This window comes from Clytia hemisphaerica, unplaced genomic scaffold (genome assembly GCF_902728285.1).
Source record: "Clytia hemisphaerica strain Z4C2 unplaced genomic scaffold, Clytia hemisphaerica genome assembly, whole genome shotgun sequence".
In the NCBI taxonomy this organism is placed as follows: Eukaryota; Metazoa; Cnidaria; class Hydrozoa; order Leptothecata; family Clytiidae; genus Clytia; species Clytia hemisphaerica.
Window position 1 is genome coordinate 1 of NW_027104081.1, and position 21,151 is coordinate 21,151.

Genomic DNA, 21,151 nt, shown 5'->3' on the forward strand with positions numbered 1-21,151 from the left:
CTTTGCGTTCAAAAGATAATATTTATGTGTGTGACATCATCTTTGTAGTCTGCTTCTGCGGAATATTTTGGTGCGAGCGGCACTTTCGCTTTGGCTTGGAAGAGGTTGGACGTGTTTTGACCAAAACAGTGAGTTCTTCACAATCCATTTCCTTATATCTTTTGAAATACTTTACCATTTCTCAAAGGTGACCCCTCATTTTTTTCTTATGTTTAGGGCTATCAGATGAGCCTACTTTTGTTTTTTCTGATTAAGTTTGAAAATTTGGCTGACTCCCCTACTGTGAGTGGAGCTGCGTAGTTCCATTTGTTTTGAAATTTTACTGCTTTGATGATTGGTCAGTCATTTGATGGCTAAATGCAAGTTTCCCTCCACTGATGATGCAAGTTACCGGACTTCACGGTACAATCCCTTGCAAAAAATTAAGTTTTCTACGCTAAAAGTTCTTTCAGCTAAGAAACTCTCTTAAATGAGTCTCCATTACTCGAATGTCTATAATTCGAATACACTTTCATTCCTCGTAGCCGTTCAAGTTATGGAGACTCTACTGTACACATAAAATTCTTAATCAAACTAACAAAAAATGTGAAAATCTGAAAAAATTCGCCAATTTGCAAAATTAAATTCACGTGTGCGAAAATTAGTTAGTCGCGAAAATAAGTCCCACGAAAAGTAAATTATTTTGCGAGGAAAGCTGTCTCGTGAAAATTAGCTGCCGCAAAAATTAATTCCCTTAACGCTTAAGGTAAAATAACCACACGCATCCCCAATCCTACTAAGTCGCCTGCAAGTCCTGACACTATTCCTGCATGATATGATATGATGCCGGATCCAAAAAATATATAGCGTCTTGTGCCAGTATGGATTCCACGAAATCTCGCGCCGAAGATATTTTTCCGTGCAGCAAGCCTCACGCCAAGCAAAATTTCTTTTGTACCAACATTAAATTTTTCAATAAGGGTGCAACAGATGGGAAAAGAGGCGCATGCGCCAACATAATTAATAAATTGACGCGAGCGCAAGCAAGGGAAAGCAAATTTAGCCAAATGGAAGCTAAAAATCGATGGATTATGGAGTCATTCACGCCGAGCTGGAATTATTACTTTACGCCAACTGAAAATCAAACAATCTTTGTAAGTACCCTTACGCCAATGCGCCAAAAACGTTTCAGTGTACGGAAGACTTCGCGTAGTAACGAATCAATGTTCTGGCTCGTTTCAAAGAGCCATACCTGTGCCAAAAATTAAGAGGTTTAAAAAAAGAAAAAATTTATACTTTAAAACATTTTTGAAAATTACGCCGCGAGCGGTGTATTCAGAGACGTTTTGTATGGTGAAAAATCTCGCATATTTGCGCGCGGTAATCCGTTCTCTAAAGTCACGGAAAGCTGACGAAATCAACAATCTCGTTTCTCTATCTTTGAAGTCTCTGAATAACACTCGCTCGGAAAAAGTAATTATCTTCCTTAGATTTCTGTATGTGCAAAGTATTACGGAGATAAAACAGTTTTAAAGGAAAAAGTACAATATACTCCATAGTTTTTCGACGCGACTGTTACAACAGCATGAAAACAGTGTCCCCATGTGAATTTGTTCCTTTTCAAAAGAAGATCAAGAATTAAAGACAAGACTAGGGAACCAATTAGCACTTAAAAGTAATTATTTTTTAATTATATTTGTATAACTTTAGAAATACAGCTTAAATTTGGGAATACATGTAGCTTTTCATGTGTTTATTAATTTGGATTGCAGTGAATACAAAATCAAAACTTTAGCTCAAATATTTTGGGTATTCACTAAAGTTAAAGAGTATGGAACACAAAACCTAGCATGAAAGCTGAAAAAGAGTATGAAAACTCAAAACTAGCATGAAAGCTAATATGAAAGCTCGAAAACGTAGCATGAAAGCTAAAGAGACTATGAAAGCTCGAAAACTTAGCATGAAAGCTAAAGAGAGTATGGCCACTCAATCATCTAATGTGAACAGTTCAATTGAAAACCACCTGAAAAAGCAAAGTATTCCCAGATTTACAAATGTTGTAATTCGTGAGTTACATCTTCCTAATTCGGTACGTTCTACCCCAGGGACATACAGTTGTGCGATTGATTCGTTCATTGATCTTTTTTACCATAGTATATTTGGTCTCTTAGACAGAACTTACGTTAACAGTCCACTTTTGATCTCTCTTCTTGATGTGTGTGACAAATATACAGAATTAAAAACTCTTCACAAAGATCGCATCTATAAAGAATCAGAACTTAAGTATCTAGTGTCTAATGAAGTTCGCAATCCAATTTGGAGCCACATTATTGATCACTGTCCTAGTTTCAGAGCAAGAGATTGTCATGCCGAGTTTTCACAAATTTTTCAAGAATCTGTCTTTGATTTTAGAAATGACTTAGAGAGGATAATGTTTTGTAGCACTTATAACTTCAATCAAATTTGCATAAATTGTGGCCAACATTGTGTAGACTCGGTCTCAACATTTTTGCAATATTTTTCTTGGAATGAAACTATAAATGATGCAGTGATCAATGAATGGCCAGACTTATTATTTTCATCGAATTTGTTAGTTCAAGAAATTGTGTGTCAAAATTGTCAAACCAAAATACCTGCAAGTAATTTAGACATTGTTCCATCGTCAGTTTTGTTTATTGAGTTTGCTGAAAATCTCATGAACTTGGTGAAAATCCATAGCTCTCTCAAAATCAGAAACATTTCTTATAGTCTCAGGTCTTCAGTTCGTAATCATGGGGCCCACTTTACAATTGCTTCGTTTGATTCGAATAGGAATAAATGGTTTTATATTGATGACCTCTTAGAGAGCATAGAAGTTTATCATTGTTTTGAGGATATTCAGTATCAATACCAGGAAGGATGGTTTTTTTGTTGTTATGTTCAGGAGGATGTAATTAACAGTGTTGATGAAAATATAGATTTGGTAATAGAAAATACAGAAGTGCCTATTGCATATGAATCATCCGTCTCTTTTCAAAATAAGGTACATGATCATGATTATTGTAAAGGGGTCAAGTGTATTTCCTCAGAAGTGGAATTTGATCACAACTATTGTCTCAAAAAAGACACTGAAAAAAAAGTTGAATTTAAGGGTAAGCAAAGACAGCAAACAAACAATAAAAATCAGATTCAAAAAGACTCTGTATCAAATGTTAAACTTCAGGGTTCTCAGACTTGCATAAAACATTCAATTGGAAAAATAAAAGAAAATTTAACAAACAAAAAAATTGAAAGTCAAAAGAAAGTTGAAAAGAAAATATCCATGAAATCGTCAGGTGCTGTAAGCTCTCATCTCGAACAGACAGAACATCTTACTATTCTAGACTTCTACAATGAAATGTATAAAATGCAAATAAAGCAATGCGAAGTTTGTGCAGAGGCTTGGTTTAATGTTTCTAAACAAGAGTGCACTCGATGTAAACGAGATAAACAATGGCCTAAAAAATTCAGTCGTGAGAATAACATGATCCCGTCACCAGTACCTCATGAGCTGAAAGATCTTTCGCAGGTTGAGGAAATGTTGATTGCTAGAGCATTACCTATTATGAATGTTTATTGTAAACCTAGAGGTAGACAGAGAGCATATAAAGGTCATGTTATTACATTTCCTTCAGATGTTCAGACAGTTGCAAATGTTTTGCCAAATTTGCCCTCTGATATACCAATAATTAAGATATCTAAAAAGGGATCTTGTGTTGACTCTAGAGATTTCAAGGTCAGGAAACAAAAAGTTGTAGATGCTCTTGAATGGCTTGTGAAGAATAACCCTGTTTATTCTGATGTTACTATTGATCAAAATCGAATAGAGGATCTCCCTCTAAATGGACAACTTTATTCCTCTATTAGTCAAGAGTCCACTGAGGATAGCTCTTCTGAATCAGAAAGTGAGCATAGTGAAGATGAAATTACAACAGACCTTGGTCCTGAAAATGAAGAAGAAGACATAAGGCCTGATGAAATGAGTTCATTTGTACCTTCTTCTTTGAACACACAAATGCATAAAAACAAAATTTCTCATTTTATCAACAATATCCCTGAACTGGATATTATTGGTATTGAACCAATCAATGAATTCAATACTCCATTTTTAGCTACTATGGCTTTTCCAACTCTATTTCCTGATGGCAAAGGTGATCCAACTAACCTTGCCTTGGAAAGAACTATAGCGTCTAATGAACTTGAAAACTTTTCATTAAAGATTCGTCATTTACTCAAATTCTGTGATGTCAATGATGACAATTACTTCTATCGTTTTGCTGCACATCCTAGATTTGCCTACTGGGCTTTCAACATATTGTATCGTAGAAGAATTTTGAGCAGGGGAAATTTGTACATTAAAAGGAATCCAGGGGAAATGAATTTTACTTTGGATGAATTCAATGAAATGTTAAACTCTAACTGTGCTAATGAATTGATGAAAAAGGTATTTTATTACACCAAAGATGTAAGTGGATCACGTTCTTTTTGGAACAAAGTACGAAACAATCTGACAGCAACAGTTAAACAAGTTGGGGTATTTACAATTTTTTTTCACATTTTCTATGGCAGAGTTTCACTGGCCAGATCTTTTGAGTAAATTTAAAGTAGATGTCAATGATGTGAATGGAATAAGAAAATTTATTACAGAGAATCCTCATGTAGTAGACTATTACTTCACTGAGCGTACAAACAAATTTGTCAAGCATTGGCTTTATAATTTGCTAAAAGCTACATGGCACTGGTACAGGTTTGAATATGCTTCTAGAGGTTCCATTCATTGTCATGGTGTTGCTAAACTAGAAGACGATCCAGGTTTGGTTGAATTAACAAATATTGCTCTGAAAGGTTACCTTGCATCGCAAAAATTAAAATCTGAGAATGTTGCTTTTCAGGAAAAAGAGTTGAATGAAATTATTGCTGAAGGTAGCCAGGCTGAGAAACAAGTGTGTGATTATGTTGATAAGCTTCTTTGTACTTGCAATCCTATGGAGGGAGAAAACTGGGTCAAACCCCAGGTACATCCCTGTAAAGTGGATTATAGAAACTTAAATCCAGAGGAAATGAGTACAGATTATGCCAATCTTGTTAACTCTGTCGAAAAACATCTTTGTAGTTCGGCATATTGTCTTCGGCAAAAAAAATGATGACACAACATGTCGATTTCACTTTCCTTTTGAAGTAAACGAGAAAACACATTTGGAATTTGAAAAGGTGAAATCTAGAGATGGTGTTGAAAGGTTCAGAGCAAAAGTTGTAACTTCAAGAAATGACCCAAGAGTCAACAGGCACCAACGTGTTTTATTACAAGGATGGAGAGCCAATGTTGATATCAGTGTGTAGTAGTTGATTACCACTCATGTGTTGAATATTTGACAAAGTATGCTTCTAAGCCAGAGAAGCTCAGTGATATTACACAGGATGCGTTCACTCATGTGGCTTCAAAAGTAAACTCTGATAATTTTTCCCCAAGCTCTGCAATAAAGAAATTAATGATGAGATCGGTAGGTTTACGTGATATGAGTGTTCAAGAGGTTTGCCATCAAATATTAGGATTGAAGTATTACAGTAGTTCTTATGAAGTTTATTGCATGTCCTTAGATGGTTCTCGACAGGTTGAATTGGTTGATGGTGAAGTTAGTACAAAAAAAATCTCACTTGGATATTTATGCATTTAGAGAGGACTACTCTTCTGATCCAAGGATTTCTGAGATGAATTTTATCCAATTTCATGCCAATTATGTTTTGGTCAATGAAGAGTTGCATAAAAGGAAAAAAGAAGTTGTAATCCGAACATTTCCTTCTTACTCATCTTCTCCAAATAGTATTCACTATAGTATAGTAAGTACTGCAAGTATAGTTTACTAAAATATAAAGTATGGAGACATACTCCAAATTCAGCTTGGGGTGAAATAGATGCAACTGATGAAGGTTTTATTATGTGTTGGGCTACATTTCTACGATCAGATGCTGCTGTTAGTGTTCCTAATCATTTAAGGGAATTAGAAACAATTGAAAATGCTATGATGAGTAGAGAAACAGGTACCGATTCTCAGGACTCTGATTCCGAAGATGATTCTGAAGTAATCAATGATGAGATAAGCAACTACAGAGAGGAATGGATGGATGTTTCTAGCAGATCATTTCTCAAATCCCCAACAAGAAGATAATTCGAGTGGTAGTGAAAATAGAACATATTGGCTGGATCAGTGTTCCCAGTATAATTCAATATCTAGATTAGAAATGCCTGCTTGGATAAATAGCAAAAAAGCTACCTTAAGAATAGAAGGTCAACTGAATGACGAGGACACTGAATTACAGAATGTCTTAAAACTAAATGATCAACAGCGTAAAGCATTTGAGATGGTAAGGTGTCACATTAATAGTAACTCACAACTGTTGATGATAATTTTTGGAAAGGCAGGTTGTGGAAAAAGTTTTTTGATTCACAGACTTAGACATTTATTAGGAGATGCACTCATCATTTCATCATTATTTGGACTTGCAGCTTATAGTGTAGGAGGTAAAACTTTACATCACTTGTTGAGATTGCCTATCAAAGGCAAGTTTAACTCCGAACTTGAGGGCTCGTCATTGATACAACTTCAAGAAAGGCTAAAAGGTATTAGGTACATTATAATTGATGAATATTCTGTAATTAATCGAACAGACTTAGCTTGGGTGAATCGGAGATGCAAACAAGCCACTGGAAAGTTTGATGTGCCATTTGGAGGTATAAATATGATCTTGTCTGGAGACTTGGGACAACTTCCTCCTGTGAAAGGACATCCTATTTATTACAACAATCCTAGAAATGAACTTGAAGCTGAGGGATTTTTTCGTTTATCAATTATTCAATACAGTTATTGAGCTTACTGTGAATCAGCGCTCAGATGGAAGCAGTTCTCTTCAAAAAAGATTTCGCAGCCTCTTGAGTAATGTTCGTGATGGTAATGTGAGCATAGATGATTGGAAATTGTTACTGACACGTTCTGGACCTAGTATTAAAACTAACTTTTCAAATGCCTTGAAGTTGTCCTATGGAAAATAAAGATGTTGCAGAAAACAATTTCAAGGCCCTTGAAAAACTGAACCAACCGATAGCTAGAATTTCTGCTTTACACAATGACAAAAAAGCTGCAAAATGCTCTTTAGATGATATGGGTGGCTTGGCACCTACTCTCCTTTTATCAGTTGGAGCTAGAGTAATGTTAATGAGAAATTTGTGGACTGAATCTGGTCTCTGTAATGGAGCCATGGGTACTGTTTGCAGCATTGTTTTTAAGGATAATGAAACTCCACCATCTTTTCCAATAGCAGTGATTGTACAATTTGACCAATATTCAGGTCCAAGTTTTTCAGAATTACAACAGAATTTGGTACCCATACCACCTATTGCAAATACATCTGACAGCCTAGGTAGTAATTATGAAAGAATTCAGTTTCCCTTGCGATTGGCATGGTCAATAACTATACACAAGTCGCAAGGCCTTACTCTAGAACAAATGTCAATTGATCTTGGAAAATCTGAACGAGCATCTGGACAATCTTATGTTGCTCTCTCAAGAGCAAAGACTTTAGATAGTATTTATATTGAGCCAATGCCATATGAAAGATTGAAATCCTTAGCAAAAAGTAAAAGTTTGAAAAAGCGTTTGGATGAAGAAAGCAGATTACGTCAACTTGGTATGACAAAGTAATCAAATTAAAGTTTTTATTTACCAGCCGTCTCCTCTAAATAGTTTGTATATAGATTTGCAGTTTTTGTGATTCTTTCATTGTTTTTAAAAAAAGTAAAGGGGAAATGTGGATATTTTCCTGAAAATTTGTTTATTTATCATTTTAGTTTCTTTTAATAACAAAAATTATCCTGTATCTTTATTACAGTGGCAAAAGGTGACAGAAAGAGGAAGCAAACTGCTGCTGATGCTAAGATGGATGACTTTGATGCATTAGCTAGCACTCAAAGTAATAACACCACCAAAAGTTCAAGTTCTTCTCCCAACGCCAGTGAAAGTTTGAATAACAATGAGACACCGGTGACTCCTAAAAAGCAGGCTGTTGAAGGGATGGTCAATACACCATCACGTTTGTTTGGGTCTCCATCACTCTTGCCGTCCCCAAGATTTTCACCTTCCATTCCACCCAATGCCAGAGGTAAGAAAAAGTAAAATTCAAGAACATTTTTCTTTAATTTTTTCTCAAACATTTCAGAAATGCATTATTTAATTCTTACCAGCTTTTACTAAAATAGTAAACCCATTAAATACAGTGGGACTGGTTTAAGTAAATGGTTTATGTATAAAGTCATTGCCTGGTCATGAAAAGTTTTGCGTTAATGTTATTTCTTGTGCTTATGTCAAGCCTTCTCTTTCAACACAGGGTATTGCAAATTGATTGTTACTATTCTTCTTTAGACATCCTTGGATTTGTTGGCGTAGTTGCAACGATCAGCCAAAATCAAGCTCGTACCAGAAATTTCTTCACGGTGCATCTCAAAACTGGCAAAACTGATTTTTGCAAAATAATAATCAGCAACCATAAAGACATCAAATCAATAAGGCAAAAATTTCTTGACGCCTTTCATAACAAAACTGCCATCCGTGCCGGCAAATTAGTACCAGGGAAAGAGGTATATTTTTTTAACAGCTACTCTTCAATCTCGGACATTGATGACAATGAACTCAGCTTTGGTTTAAATGATGCTGATGCTGTTCATCTTTCTGATATCGATGAGAATGGAACGGTTCTTTCAGCGGTTGGAAAAATCAAATATTCAGGTCCCACTGAGATGAAAGAATATGATAAGTTCGGCAAAACCAAAACAAGTCTTATGCGCCCTTGCCTTTTCTCTGATGGCGTGAAAACTGTCAGTTTGTCCCTGTGGGGAGACTTTGTTCATCTGGTTAGAGAAAACACACTCATTCAATTGACTTCACTTTCCTCAAAAGTGATTAACGAGGAGATTTGTCTTGGTACCACTTACTCATCTTCAATTTGTTACCTGACAGCAGATTTGGACGTTGAATTCCCAGAACAGGTTCTCAGCGAAGTTGACTTGTCTACCAAGCTAATAACAACGCCTGTTATAGCTAGCGTTAAAGTGGACAACTATTGGTCATGTAAATCATGCCAAAAAAGGTTAGCACCATCCACACAAGGTATGACTTCCTGTTCTTCATGCAGTAAGGATTTCAAGATTAGTTACCTTAAATTGCATCGAAATCTATTTAAAGTTGTCGTATTCGTTGAATTTGATGCTCCGGAAATGACAGTGAAATTATCAAACAACATCCTTATCGATATGTTCGGTTCAGAAACTCTGAATAATATCGACACAGAAGATGGTATGAACGACCTCAAGCTCAAGTTGCTTAATTCTGATTTCAGTTATGAAGTTGATGTTAAAAAGAAAATAGTTATGGAAATTGTGAAAGCTGAAGAAAGTTAAGACTTCTTTTTTTCGCACAAACTTTTGAGAGGTTAAATCTCTTAAAAGAATCCTTAGACCATGATTTTATTATGCTTCTATTAAAAAACGTAGTAAAGACATATTTTCATCATTAAAGATTTATCAATGTACATTTTATCTTATAGTGTAGGTGGGTTGTCAGATTTCAATCTTCGTTTGAGTATAATGGGTAGAGCTAAGTTTTCATTGACATTGATTCTATGGGACCTATGACTCTTTGAGCCTCAAACTGTTCTTATTTGGTTCTTATTCTTTGGGGTATTTTGGGTCCTTTTTGCCTTATTTTTATTTTTTACCTCATCTTACCTCGTTTGGACCCTTATTTGATAAAAAATTAGACATCCCAGCCTTCAACTTGTTCTTATTTTTTGGGCATTTTAAGCCTCATTGTTTTTATAAAAAAGAGTATTAGCTTTTTTATTTTCCCATTTTGTTAATAATAAAAGAGGCGTAGAAAACAGATTTTTACCAAAAAAGATTTTTTTGTTAAGATTATTTAAAAAAGAGACGTAGAAACAGATTTTTATGAAAAAAGATTTATCATTTTTCCCATTTTGTTAAGATTATTTAAAAAAGAGACGTAGAAAACAGATTTTTTATCAAAAAAAGGTTTATCATTTTTACCACTTGTTAATAATTTTAGAAAAGGTTTGTAGTTTTTATTTAGTTTAGTTTTTTATAAGCAGGTCATTTATGATATAACATTTGTATCAAAATGATTCCTTTTTTTTACAATAAATGGATTTGCTTTAGCCATTTAGAAGTTTTATTGTTTACGTATTTTAGCAATATTCCATACATGTACACATTTATCACCATTATACCCTTGCAAAGATTTATCAAAAGTTATTTACCTTTTAGTCTATCTTCATCGTTATTCGCAATTTTCCTTAAATTTCTTCCCAAATTCATTTAGTTGCTTGAAACTGCCCTTTTGTATCTCTAAAGTAAGCAACGTCAAACTTTTGTTTTGGTTTTCATATAGACTATAGACAGAACTTAAAACACACATGTCACGGGAAAAATGAAAATTGAAAACTGGTCCAAAAGCCTAAAATTTGTACTAAATTTCCTAATTTCTAGTCTATTTTCGTCCTAATTTGTCCTATTTTACTAACTAAATGGCAAAAAAATTGGCTTGGAGGCCTGAACGGTTTCCCTAGCCTGTAGGCCACTTGGAGCTTTTTGATAGACTGGATGACGCTGGTAGCCAATTTTTTTGTTAATTTTACTTTGCCAGCATAAGTTTTTTGTGCCTACTCAGCTTTTTTAAGATAAATCGATAAACTTTAAGGATTTTTTAAGAATGTTGTTCAGCTTCAAATTTTGTCTGAAATATGGTTCTGTTGAGAAAGTTTCAAATTCTTGTTTTCCATTTTGGTTTTTTGTATGTTTGAAGAAATTTAATCCCTGCAAAACTTAATCTACAAATGGTATTGCAGGAAAAATCTTATTTTTGAAATGAATTTTATGGCAAATTTAGTTAAATTCACTTTTTTTATTTTTCAAGTCTTAGAAACAAAAGAATTTTTTAGGGCTCAAATTCGTGACATTTTCAGATCGCGAATCACTTCGATTTATATAATTCTTATAAAAAAACTGTACTTTGTATATCATTAAAAATTATATTTTGATTAAAAAAAAACTTGGAAAAAACGTCTGGTTTCAAAACTAACTGTAGTCAAACCAAACTTTCTATAAGATTTAAGGATTTTTCTATGTACTGTTCATATTAAACGGTAAATGGTGTACAAATTCATAAATTTCATAAGATTTGACCGCGGTCGCCTCAGTGTGTTACACTGTGACCTAGTTTATCGACCGCGGAGCGGTGTATTCAGAGACGTTTTGTATGGTGAAAAATCTCGCATATTTGCGCGCGGTAATCCGTTCTCTAAAGTCACGGAAAGCTGACGAAATCAACAATCTCGTTTCTCTATCTTTGAAGTCTCTGAATAACACTCGCTCGGAAAAAGTAATTATCTTCCTTAGATTTCTGTATGTGCAAAGTATTACGGAGATAAAACAGTTTTAAAGGAAAAAGTACAATATACTCCATAGTTTTTCGACGCGACTGTTACAACAGCATGAAAACAGTGTCCCCATGTGAATTTGTTCCTTTTCAAAAGAAGATCAAGAATTAAAGACAAGACTAGGGAACCAATTAGCACTTAAAAGTAATTATTTTTTAATTATATTTGTATAACTTTAGAAATACAGCTTAAATTTGGGAATACATGTAGCTTTTCATGTGTTTATTAATTTGGATTGCAGTGAATACAAAATCAAAACTTTAGCTCAAATATTTTGGGTATTCACTAAAGTTAAAGAGTATGGAACACAAAACCTAGCATGAAAGCTGAAAAAGAGTATGAAAACTCAAAACTAGCATGAAAGCTAATATGAAAGCTCGAAAACGTAGCATGAAAGCTAAAGAGACTATGAAAGCTCGAAAACTTAGCATGAAAGCTAAAGAGAGTATGGCCACTCAATCATCTAATGTGAACAGTTCAATTGAAAACCACCTGAAAAAGCAAAGTATTCCCAGATTTACAAATGTTGTAATTCGTGAGTTACATCTTCCTAATTCGGTACGTTCTACCCCAGGGACATACAGTTGTGCGATTGATTCGTTCATTGATCTTTTTTACCATAGTATATTTGGTCTCTTAGACAGAACTTACGTTAACAGTCCACTTTTGATCTCTCTTCTTGATGTGTGTGACAAATATACAGAATTAAAAACTCTTCACAAAGATCGCATCTATAAAGAATCAGAACTTAAGTATCTAGTGTCTAATGAAGTTCGCAATCCAATTTGGAGCCACATTATTGATCACTGTCCTAGTTTCAGAGCAAGAGATTGTCATGCCGAGTTTTCACAAATTTTTCAAGAATCTGTCTTTGATTTTAGAAATGACTTAGAGAGGATAATGTTTTGTAGCACTTATAACTTCAATCAAATTTGCATAAATTGTGGCCAACATTGTGTAGACTCGGTCTCAACATTTTTGCAATATTTTTCTTGGAATGAAACTATAAATGATGCAGTGATCAATGAATGGCCAGACTTATTATTTTCATCATCGAATTTGTTAGTTCAAGAAATTGTGTGTCAAAATTGTCAAACCAAAATACCTGCAAGTAATTTAGACATTGTTCCATCGTCAGTTTTGTTTATTGAGTTTGCTGAAAATCTCATGAACTTGGTGAAAATCCATAGCTCTCTCAAAATCAGAAACATTTCTTATAGTCTCAGGTCTTCAGTTCGTAATCATGGGGCCCACTTTACAATTGCTTCGTTTGATTCGAATAGGAATAAATGGTTTTATATTGATGACCTCTTAGAGAGCATAGAAGTTTATCATTGTTTTGAGGATATTCAGTATCAATACCAGGAAGGATGGTTTTTTTGTTGTTATGTTCAGGAGGATGTAATTAACAGTGTTGATGAAAATATAGATTTGGTAATAGAAAATACAGAAGTGCCTATTGCATATGAATCATCCGTCTCTTTTCAAAATAAGGTACATGATCATGATTATTGTAAAGGGGTCAAGTGTATTTCCTCAGAAGTGGAATTTGATCACAACTATTGTCTCAAAAAAGACACTGAAAAAAAAGTTGAATTTAAGGGTAAGCAAAGACAGCAAACAAACAATAAAAATCAGATTCAAAAAGACTCTGTATCAAATGTTAAACTTCAGGGTTCTCAGACTTGCATAAAACATTCAATTGGAAAAATAAAAGAAAATTTAACAAACAAAAAAATTGAAAGTCAAAAGAAAGTTGAAAAGAAAATATCCATGAAATCGTCAGGTGCTGTAAGCTCTCATCTCGAACAGACAGAACATCTTACTATTCTAGACTTCTACAATGAAATGTATAAAATGCAAATAAAGCAATGCGAAGTTTGTGCAGAGGCTTGGTTTAATGTTTCTAAACAAGAGTGCACTCGATGTAAACGAGATAAACAATGGCCTAAAAAATTCAGTCAGTCGTGAGAATAACATGATCCCGTCACCAGTACCTCATGAGCTGAAAGATCTTTCGCAGGTTGAGGAAATGTTGATTGCTAGAGCATTACCTATTATGAATGTTTATTGTAAACCTAGAGGTAGACAGAGAGCATATAAAGGTCATGTTATTACATTTCCTTCAGATGTTCAGACAGTTGCAAATGTTTTGCCAAATTTGCCCTCTGATATACCAATAATTAAGATATCTAAAAAGGGATCTTGTGTTGACTCTAGAGATTTCAAGGTCAGGAAACAAAAAGTTGTAGATGCTCTTGAATGGCTTGTGAAGAATAACCCTGTTTATTCTGATGTTACTATTGATCAAAATCGAATAGAGGATCTCCCTCTAAATGGACAACTTTATTCCTCTATTAGTCAAGAGTCCACTGAGGATAGCTCTTCTGAATCAGAAAGTGAGCATAGTGAAGATGAAATTACAACAGACCTTGGTCCTGAAAATGAAGAAGACATAAGGCCTGATGAAATGAGTTCATTTGTACCTTCTTCTTTGAACACACAAATGCATAAAAACAAAATTTCTCTCATTTTATCAACAATATCCCTGAACTGGATATTATTGGTATTGAACCAATCAATGAATTCAATACTCCATTTTTAGCTACTATGGCTTTTCCAACTCTATTTCCTGATGGCAAAGGTGATCCAACTAACCTTGCCTTGGAAAGAACTATAGCGTCTAATGAACTTGAAAACTTTTCATTAAAGATTCGTCATTTACTCAAATTCTGTGATGTCAATGATGACAATTACTTCTATCGTTTTGCTGCACATCCTAGATTTGCCTACTGGGCTTTCAACATATTGTATCGTAGAAGAATTTTGAGCAGGGGAAATTTGTACATTAAAAGGAATCCAGGGGAAATGAATTTTACTTTGGATGAATTCAATGAAATGTTAAACTCTAACTGTGCTAATGAATTGATGAAAAAGGTATTTTATTACACCAAAGATGTAAGTGGATCACGTTCTTTTTGGAACAAAGTACGAAACAATCTGACAGCAACAGTTAAACAAGTTGGGGTATTTACAATTTTTTTTCACATTTTCTATGGCAGAGTTTCACTGGCCAGATCTTTTGAGTAAATTTAAAGTAGATGTCAATGATGTGAATGGAATAAGAAAATTTATTACAGAGAATCCTCATGTAGTAGACTATTACTTCACTGAGCGTACAAACAAATTTGTCAAGCATTGGCTTTATAATTTGCTAAAAGCTACATGGCACTGGTACAGGTTTGAATATGCTTCTAGAGGTTCCATTCATTGTCATGGTGTTGCTAAACTAGAAGACGATCCAGGTTTGGTTGAATTAACAAATATTGCTCTGAAAGGTTACCTTGCATCGCAAAAATTAAAATCTGAGAATGTTGCTTTTCAGGAAAAAGAGTTGAATGAAATTATTGCTGAAGGTAGCCAGGCTGAGAAACAAGTGTGTGATTATGTTGATAAGCTTCTTTGTACTTGCAATCCTATGGAGGGAGAAAACTGGGTCAAACCCCAGGTACATCCCTGTAAAGTGGATTATAGAAACTTAAATCCAGAGGAAATGAGTACAGATTATGCCAATCTTGTTAACTCTGTCGAAAAACATCTTTGTAGTTCGGCATATTGTCTTCGGCAAAAAAATGATGACACAACATGTCGATTTCACTTTCCTTTTGAAGTAAACGAGAAAACACATTTGGAATTTGAAAAGGTGAAATCTAGAGATGGTGTTGAAAGGTTCAGAGCAAAAGTTGTAACTTCAAGAAATGACCCAAGAGTCAACAGGCACCAACGTGTTTTTTATTACAAGGATGGAGAGCCAATGTTGATATCAGTGTAGTAGTTGATTACCACTCATGTGTTGAATATTTGACAAAGTATGCTTCTAAGCCAGAGAAGCTCAGTGATATTACACAGGATGCGTTCACTCATGTGGCTTCAAAAGTAAACTCTGATAATTTTTCCCCAAGCTCTGCAATAAAGAAATTAATGATGAGATCGGTAGGTTTACGTGATATGAGTGTTCAAGAGGTTTGCCATCAAATATTAGGATTGAAGTATTACAGTAGTTCTTATGAAGTTTATTGCATGTCCTTAGATGGTTCTCGACAGGTTGAATTGGTTGATGGTGAAGTTAGTACAAAAAAATCTCACTTGGATATTTATGCATTTAGAGAGGACTACTCTTCTGATCCAAGGATTTCTGAGATGAATTTTATCCAATTTCATGCCAATTATGTTTTGGTCAATGAAGAGTTGCATAAAAGGAAAAAAGAAGTTGTAATCCGAACATTTCCTTCTTACTCATCTTCTCCAAATAGTATTCACTATAGTAAGTACTGCAAGTATAGTTTACTAAAATATAAAGTATGGAGACATACTCCAAATTCAGCTTGGGGTGAAATAGATGCAACTGATGAAGGTTTTATTATGTGTTGGGCTACATTTCTACGATCAGATGCTGCTGTTAGTGTTCCTAATCATTTAAGGGAATTAGAAACAATTGAAAATGCTATGATGAGTAGAGAAACAGGTACCGATTCTCAGGACTCTGATTCCGAAGATGATTCTGAAGTAATCAATGATGAGATAAGCAACTACAGAGAGGAATGGATGTTTCTAGCAGATCATTTCTCAAATCCCCAACAAGAAGATAATTCGAGTGGTAGTGAAAATAGAACATATTGGCTGGATCAGTGTTCCCAGTATAATTCAATATCTAGATTAGAAATGCCTGCTTGGATAAATAGCAAAAAAGCTACCTTAAGAATAGAAGGTCAACTGAATGACGAGGACACTGAATTACAGAATGTCTTAAAACTAAATGATCAACAGCGTAAAGCATTTGAGATGGTAAGGTGTCACATTAATAGTAACTCACAACTGTTGATGATAATTTTTGGAAAGGCAGGTTGTGGAAAAAGTTTTTTGATTCACAGACTTAGACATTTATTAGGAGATGCACTCATCATTTCATCATTATTTGGACTTGCAGCTTATAGTGTAGGAGGTAAAACTTTACATCACTTGTTGAGATTGCCTATCAAAGGCAAGTTTAACTCCGAACTTGAGGGCTCGTCATTGATACAACTTCAAGAAAGGCTAAAAGGTATTAGGTACATTATAATTGATGAATATTCTGTAATTAATCGAACAGACTTAGCTTGGGTGAATCGGAGATGCAAACAAGCCACTGGAAAGTTTGATGTGCCATTTGGAGGTATAAATATGATCTTGTCTGGAGACTTGGGACAACTTCCTCCTGTGAAAGGACATCCTATTTATTACAACAATCCTAGAAATGAACTTGAAGCTGAGGGATTTTTCGTTTATCAATTATTCAATACAGTTATTGAGCTTACTGTGAATCAGCGCTCAGATGGAAGCAGTTCTCTTCAAAAAAGATTTCGCAGCCTCTTGAGTAATGTTCGTGATGGTAATGTGAGCATAGATGATTGGAAATTGTTACTGACACGTTCTGGACCTAGTATTAAAACTAACTTTTCAAATGCCTTGAAGTTGTCCTATGGAAATAAAGATGTTGCAGAAAACAATTTCAAGGCCCTTGAAAAACTGAACCAACCGATAGCTAGAATTTCTGCTTTACACAATGACAAAAAAGCTGCAAAATGCTCTTTAGATGATATGGGTGGCTTGGCACCTACTCTCCTTTTATCAGTTGGAGCTAGAGTAATGTTAATGAGAAATTTGTGGACTGAATCTGGTCTCTGTAATGGAGCCATGGGTACTGTTTGCAGCATTGTTTTTAAGGATAATGAAACTCCACCATCTTTTCCAATAGCAGTGATTGTACAATTTGACCAATATTCAGGTCCAAGTTTTTCAGAATTACAACAGAATTTGGTACCCATACCACCTATTGCAAATACATCTGACAGCCTAGGTAGTAATTATGAAAGAATTCAGTTTCCCTTGCGATTGGCATGGTCAATAACTATACACAAGTCGCAAGGCCTTACTCTAGAACAAATGTCAATTGATCTTGGAAAATCTGAACGAGCATCTGGACAATCTTATGTTGCTCTCTCAAGAGCAAAGACTTTAGATAGTATTTATATTGAGCCAATGCCATATGAAAGATTGAAATCCTTAGCAAAAAGTAAAAGTTTGAAAAAGCGTTTGGATGAAGAAAGCAGATTACGTCAACTTGGTATGACAAAGTAATCAAATTAAAGTTTTTATTTACCAGCCGTCTCCTCTAAATAGTTTGTATATAGATTTGCAGTTTTTGTGATTCTTTCATTGTTTTTAAAAAAAGTAAAGGGGAAATGTGGATATTTTCCTGAAAATTTGTTTATTTATCATTTTAGTTTCTTTTAATAACAAAAATTATCCTGTATCTTTATTACAGTGGCAAAAGGTGACAGAAAGAGGAAGCAAACTGCTGCTGATGCTAAGATGGATGACTTTGATGCATTAGCTAGCACTCAAAGTAATAACACCACCAAAAGTTCAAGTTCTTCTCCCAACGCCAGTGAAAGTTTGAATAACAATGAGACACCGGTGACTCCTAAAAAGCAGGCTGTTGAAGGGATGGTCAATACACCATCACGTTTGTTTGGGTCTCCATCACTCTTGCCGTCCCCAAGATTTTCACCTTCCATTCCACCCAATGCCAGAGGTAAGAAAAAGTAAAATTCAAGAACATTTTTCTTTAATTTTTTTCTCAAACATTTCAGAAATGCATTATTTAATTCTTACCAGCTTTTACTAAAATAGTAAACCCATTAAATACAGTGGGACTGGTTTAAGTAAATGGTTTATGTATAAAGTCATTGCCTGGTCATGAAAAGTTTTGCGTTAATGTTATTTCTTGTGCTTATGTCAAGCCTTCTCTTTCAACACAGGGTATTGCAAATTGATTGTTACTATTCTTCTTTAGACATCCTTGGATTTGTTGGCGTAGTTGCAACGATCAGCCAAAATCAAGCTCGTACCAGAAATTTCTTCACGGTGCATCTCAAAACTGGCAAAACTGATTTTTGCAAAATAATAATCAGCAACCATAAAGACATCAAATCAATAAGGCAAAAATTTCTTGACGCCTTTCATAACAAAACTGCCATCCGTGCCGGCAAATTAGTACCAGGGAAAGAGGTATATTTTTTTAACAGCTACTCTTCAATCTCGGACATTGATGACAATGAACTCAGCTTTGGTTTAAATGATGCTGATGCTGTTCATCTTTCTGATATCGATGAGAATGGAACGGTTCTTTCAGCGGTTGGAAAAATCAAATATTCAGGTCCCACTGAGATGAAAGAATATGATAAGTTCGGCAAAACCAAAACAAGTCTTATGCGCCCTTGCCTTTTCTCTGATGGCGTGAAAACTGTCAGTTTGTCCCTGTGGGGAGACTTTGTTCATCTGGTTAGAGAAAACACACTCATTCAATTGACTTCACTTTCCTCCTCAAAAGTGATTAACGAGGAGATTTGTCTTGGTACCACTTACTCATCTTCAATTTGTTACCTGACAGCAGATTTGGACGTTGAATTCCCAGAACAGGTTCTCAGCGAAGTTGACTTGTCTACCAAGCTAATAACAACGCCTGTTATAGCTAGCGTTAAAGTGGACAACTATTGGTCATGTAAATCATGCCAAAAAAGGTTAGCACCATCCACACAAGGTATGACTTCCTGTTCTTCATGCAGTAAGGATTTCAAGATTAGTTACCTTAAATTGCATCGAAATCTATTTAAAGTTGTCGTATTCGTTGAATTTGATGCTCCGGAAATGACAGTGAAATTATCAAACAACATCCTTATCGATATGTTCGGTTCAGAAACTCTGAATAATATCGACACAGAAGATGGTATGAACGACCTCAAGCTCAAGTTGCTTAATTCTGATTTCAGTTATGAAGTTGATGTTAAAAAGAAAATAGTTATGGAAATTGTGAAAGCTGAAGAAAGTTAAGACTTCTTTTTTTTTCGCACAAACTTTTGAGAGGTTAAATCTCTTAAAAGAATCCTTAGACCATGATTTTATTATGCTTCTATTAAAAAACGTAGTAAAGACATATTTTCATCATTAAAGATTTATCAATGTACATTTTATCTTATAGTGTAGGTGGGTTGTCAGATTTCAATCTTCGTTTGAGTATAATGGGTAGAGCTAAGTTTTCATTGACATTGATTCTATGGGACCTATGACTCTTTGAGCCTCAAACTGTTCTTATTTGGTTCTTATTCTTTGGGGTATTTTGGGTCCTTTTTGCCTTATTTTTATTTTTTACCTCATCTTACCTCGTTTGGACCCTTATTTGATAAAAAATTAGACATCCCAGCCTTCAACTTGTTCTTATTTTTTGGGCATTTTAAGCCTCATTGTTTTTTTATAAAAAAGAGTATTAGCTTTTTTATTTTCCCATTTTGTTAATAATAAAAGAGGCGTAGAAAACAGATTTTTACCAAAAAAGATTTTTTTGTTAAGATTATTTAAAAAAGAGACGTAGAAACAGATTTTTATATGAAAAAAGATTTATCATTTTTCCCATTTTGTTAAGATTATTTAAAAAAGAGACGTAGAAACAGATTTTTATCAAAAAAAGGTTTATCATTTTTACCACTTGTTAATAATTTTAGAAAAGGTTTGTAGTTTTTATTTAGTTTAGTTTTTTATAAGCAGGTCATTTATGATATAACATTTGTATCAAAATGATTCCTTTTTTTTACAATAAATGGATTTGCTTTAGCCATTTAGAAGTTTTATTGTTTACGTATTTTAGCAATATTCCATACATGTACACATTTATCACCATTATACCCTTGCAAAGATTTATCAAAAGTTATTTACCTTTTAGTCTATCTTCATCGTTATTCGCAATTTTCCTTAAATTTCTTCCCAAATTCATTTAGTTGCTTGAAACTGCCCTTTTGTATCTCTAAAGTAAGCAACGTCAAACTTTTGTTTTGGTTTTCATATAGACTATAGACAGAACTTAAAACACACATGTCACGGGAAAAATGAAAATTGAAAACTGGTCCAAAAGCCTAAAATTTGTACTAAATTTCCTAATTTCTAGTCTATTTTCGTCCTAATTTGTCCTATTTTACTAACTAAATGGCAAAAAAATTGGCTTGGAGGCCTGAACGGTTTCCCCTAGCCTGTAGGCCACTTGGAGCTTTTTGATAGACTGGATGACGCTGGTAGCCAATTTTTTTGTTAATTTTACTTTGCCAGCATAAGTTTTTTGTGCCTACTCAGCTTTTTTAAGATAAATCGATAAACTTTAAGGATTTTTTAAGAATGTTGTTCAGCTTCAAATTTTGTCTGAAATATGGTTCTGTTGAGAAAGTTTCAAATTCTTGTTTTCCATTTTGGTTTTTATGTTTGAAGAAATTTAATCCCTGCAAAACTTAATCTACAAATGGTATTGCAGGAAAAATCTTATTTTTGAAATGAATTTTATGGCAAATTTAGTTAAATTCACTTTTTTTATTTTTCAAGTCTTAGAAACAAAAGAATTTTTTAGGGCTCAAATTCGTGACATTTTCAGATCGCGAATCACTTCGATTTATATAATTCTTATAAAAAAACTGTACTTTGTATATCATTAAAAATTATATTTTGATTAAAAAAAAACTTGGAAAAACGTCTGGTTTCAAAACTAACTGTAGTCAAACCAAACTTTCTA

General features: G+C 34.2%; 2 protein-coding genes across 2 annotated transcripts; both read left to right on the forward strand.

Annotated features, from left to right (window-relative positions):
• Positions 1 to 1,309: 1,309 nt before the first annotated feature.
• On the forward strand, positions 1,310 to 10,045 carry LOC136812652 (uncharacterized). The gene is made up of 3 exons (XM_067069178.1): positions 1,310 to 1,654; positions 7,882 to 8,151; positions 8,412 to 10,045. Coding segments are annotated over exons 1-3 (1,305 nt in total). The 5' UTR covers positions 1,310 to 1,653; the 3' UTR covers positions 9,446 to 10,045.
• Positions 10,046 to 11,285: 1,240 nt separating this feature from the next.
• LOC136812653 (uncharacterized) lies at positions 11,286 to 19,843 on the forward strand. Its single transcript, XM_067069179.1, has 3 exons — positions 11,286 to 11,643; positions 17,864 to 18,133; positions 18,395 to 19,843. Coding segments are annotated over exons 1-3 (1,308 nt in total). The 5' UTR covers positions 11,286 to 11,642; the 3' UTR covers positions 19,432 to 19,843.
• Positions 19,844 to 21,151: the final 1,308 nt, after the last annotated feature.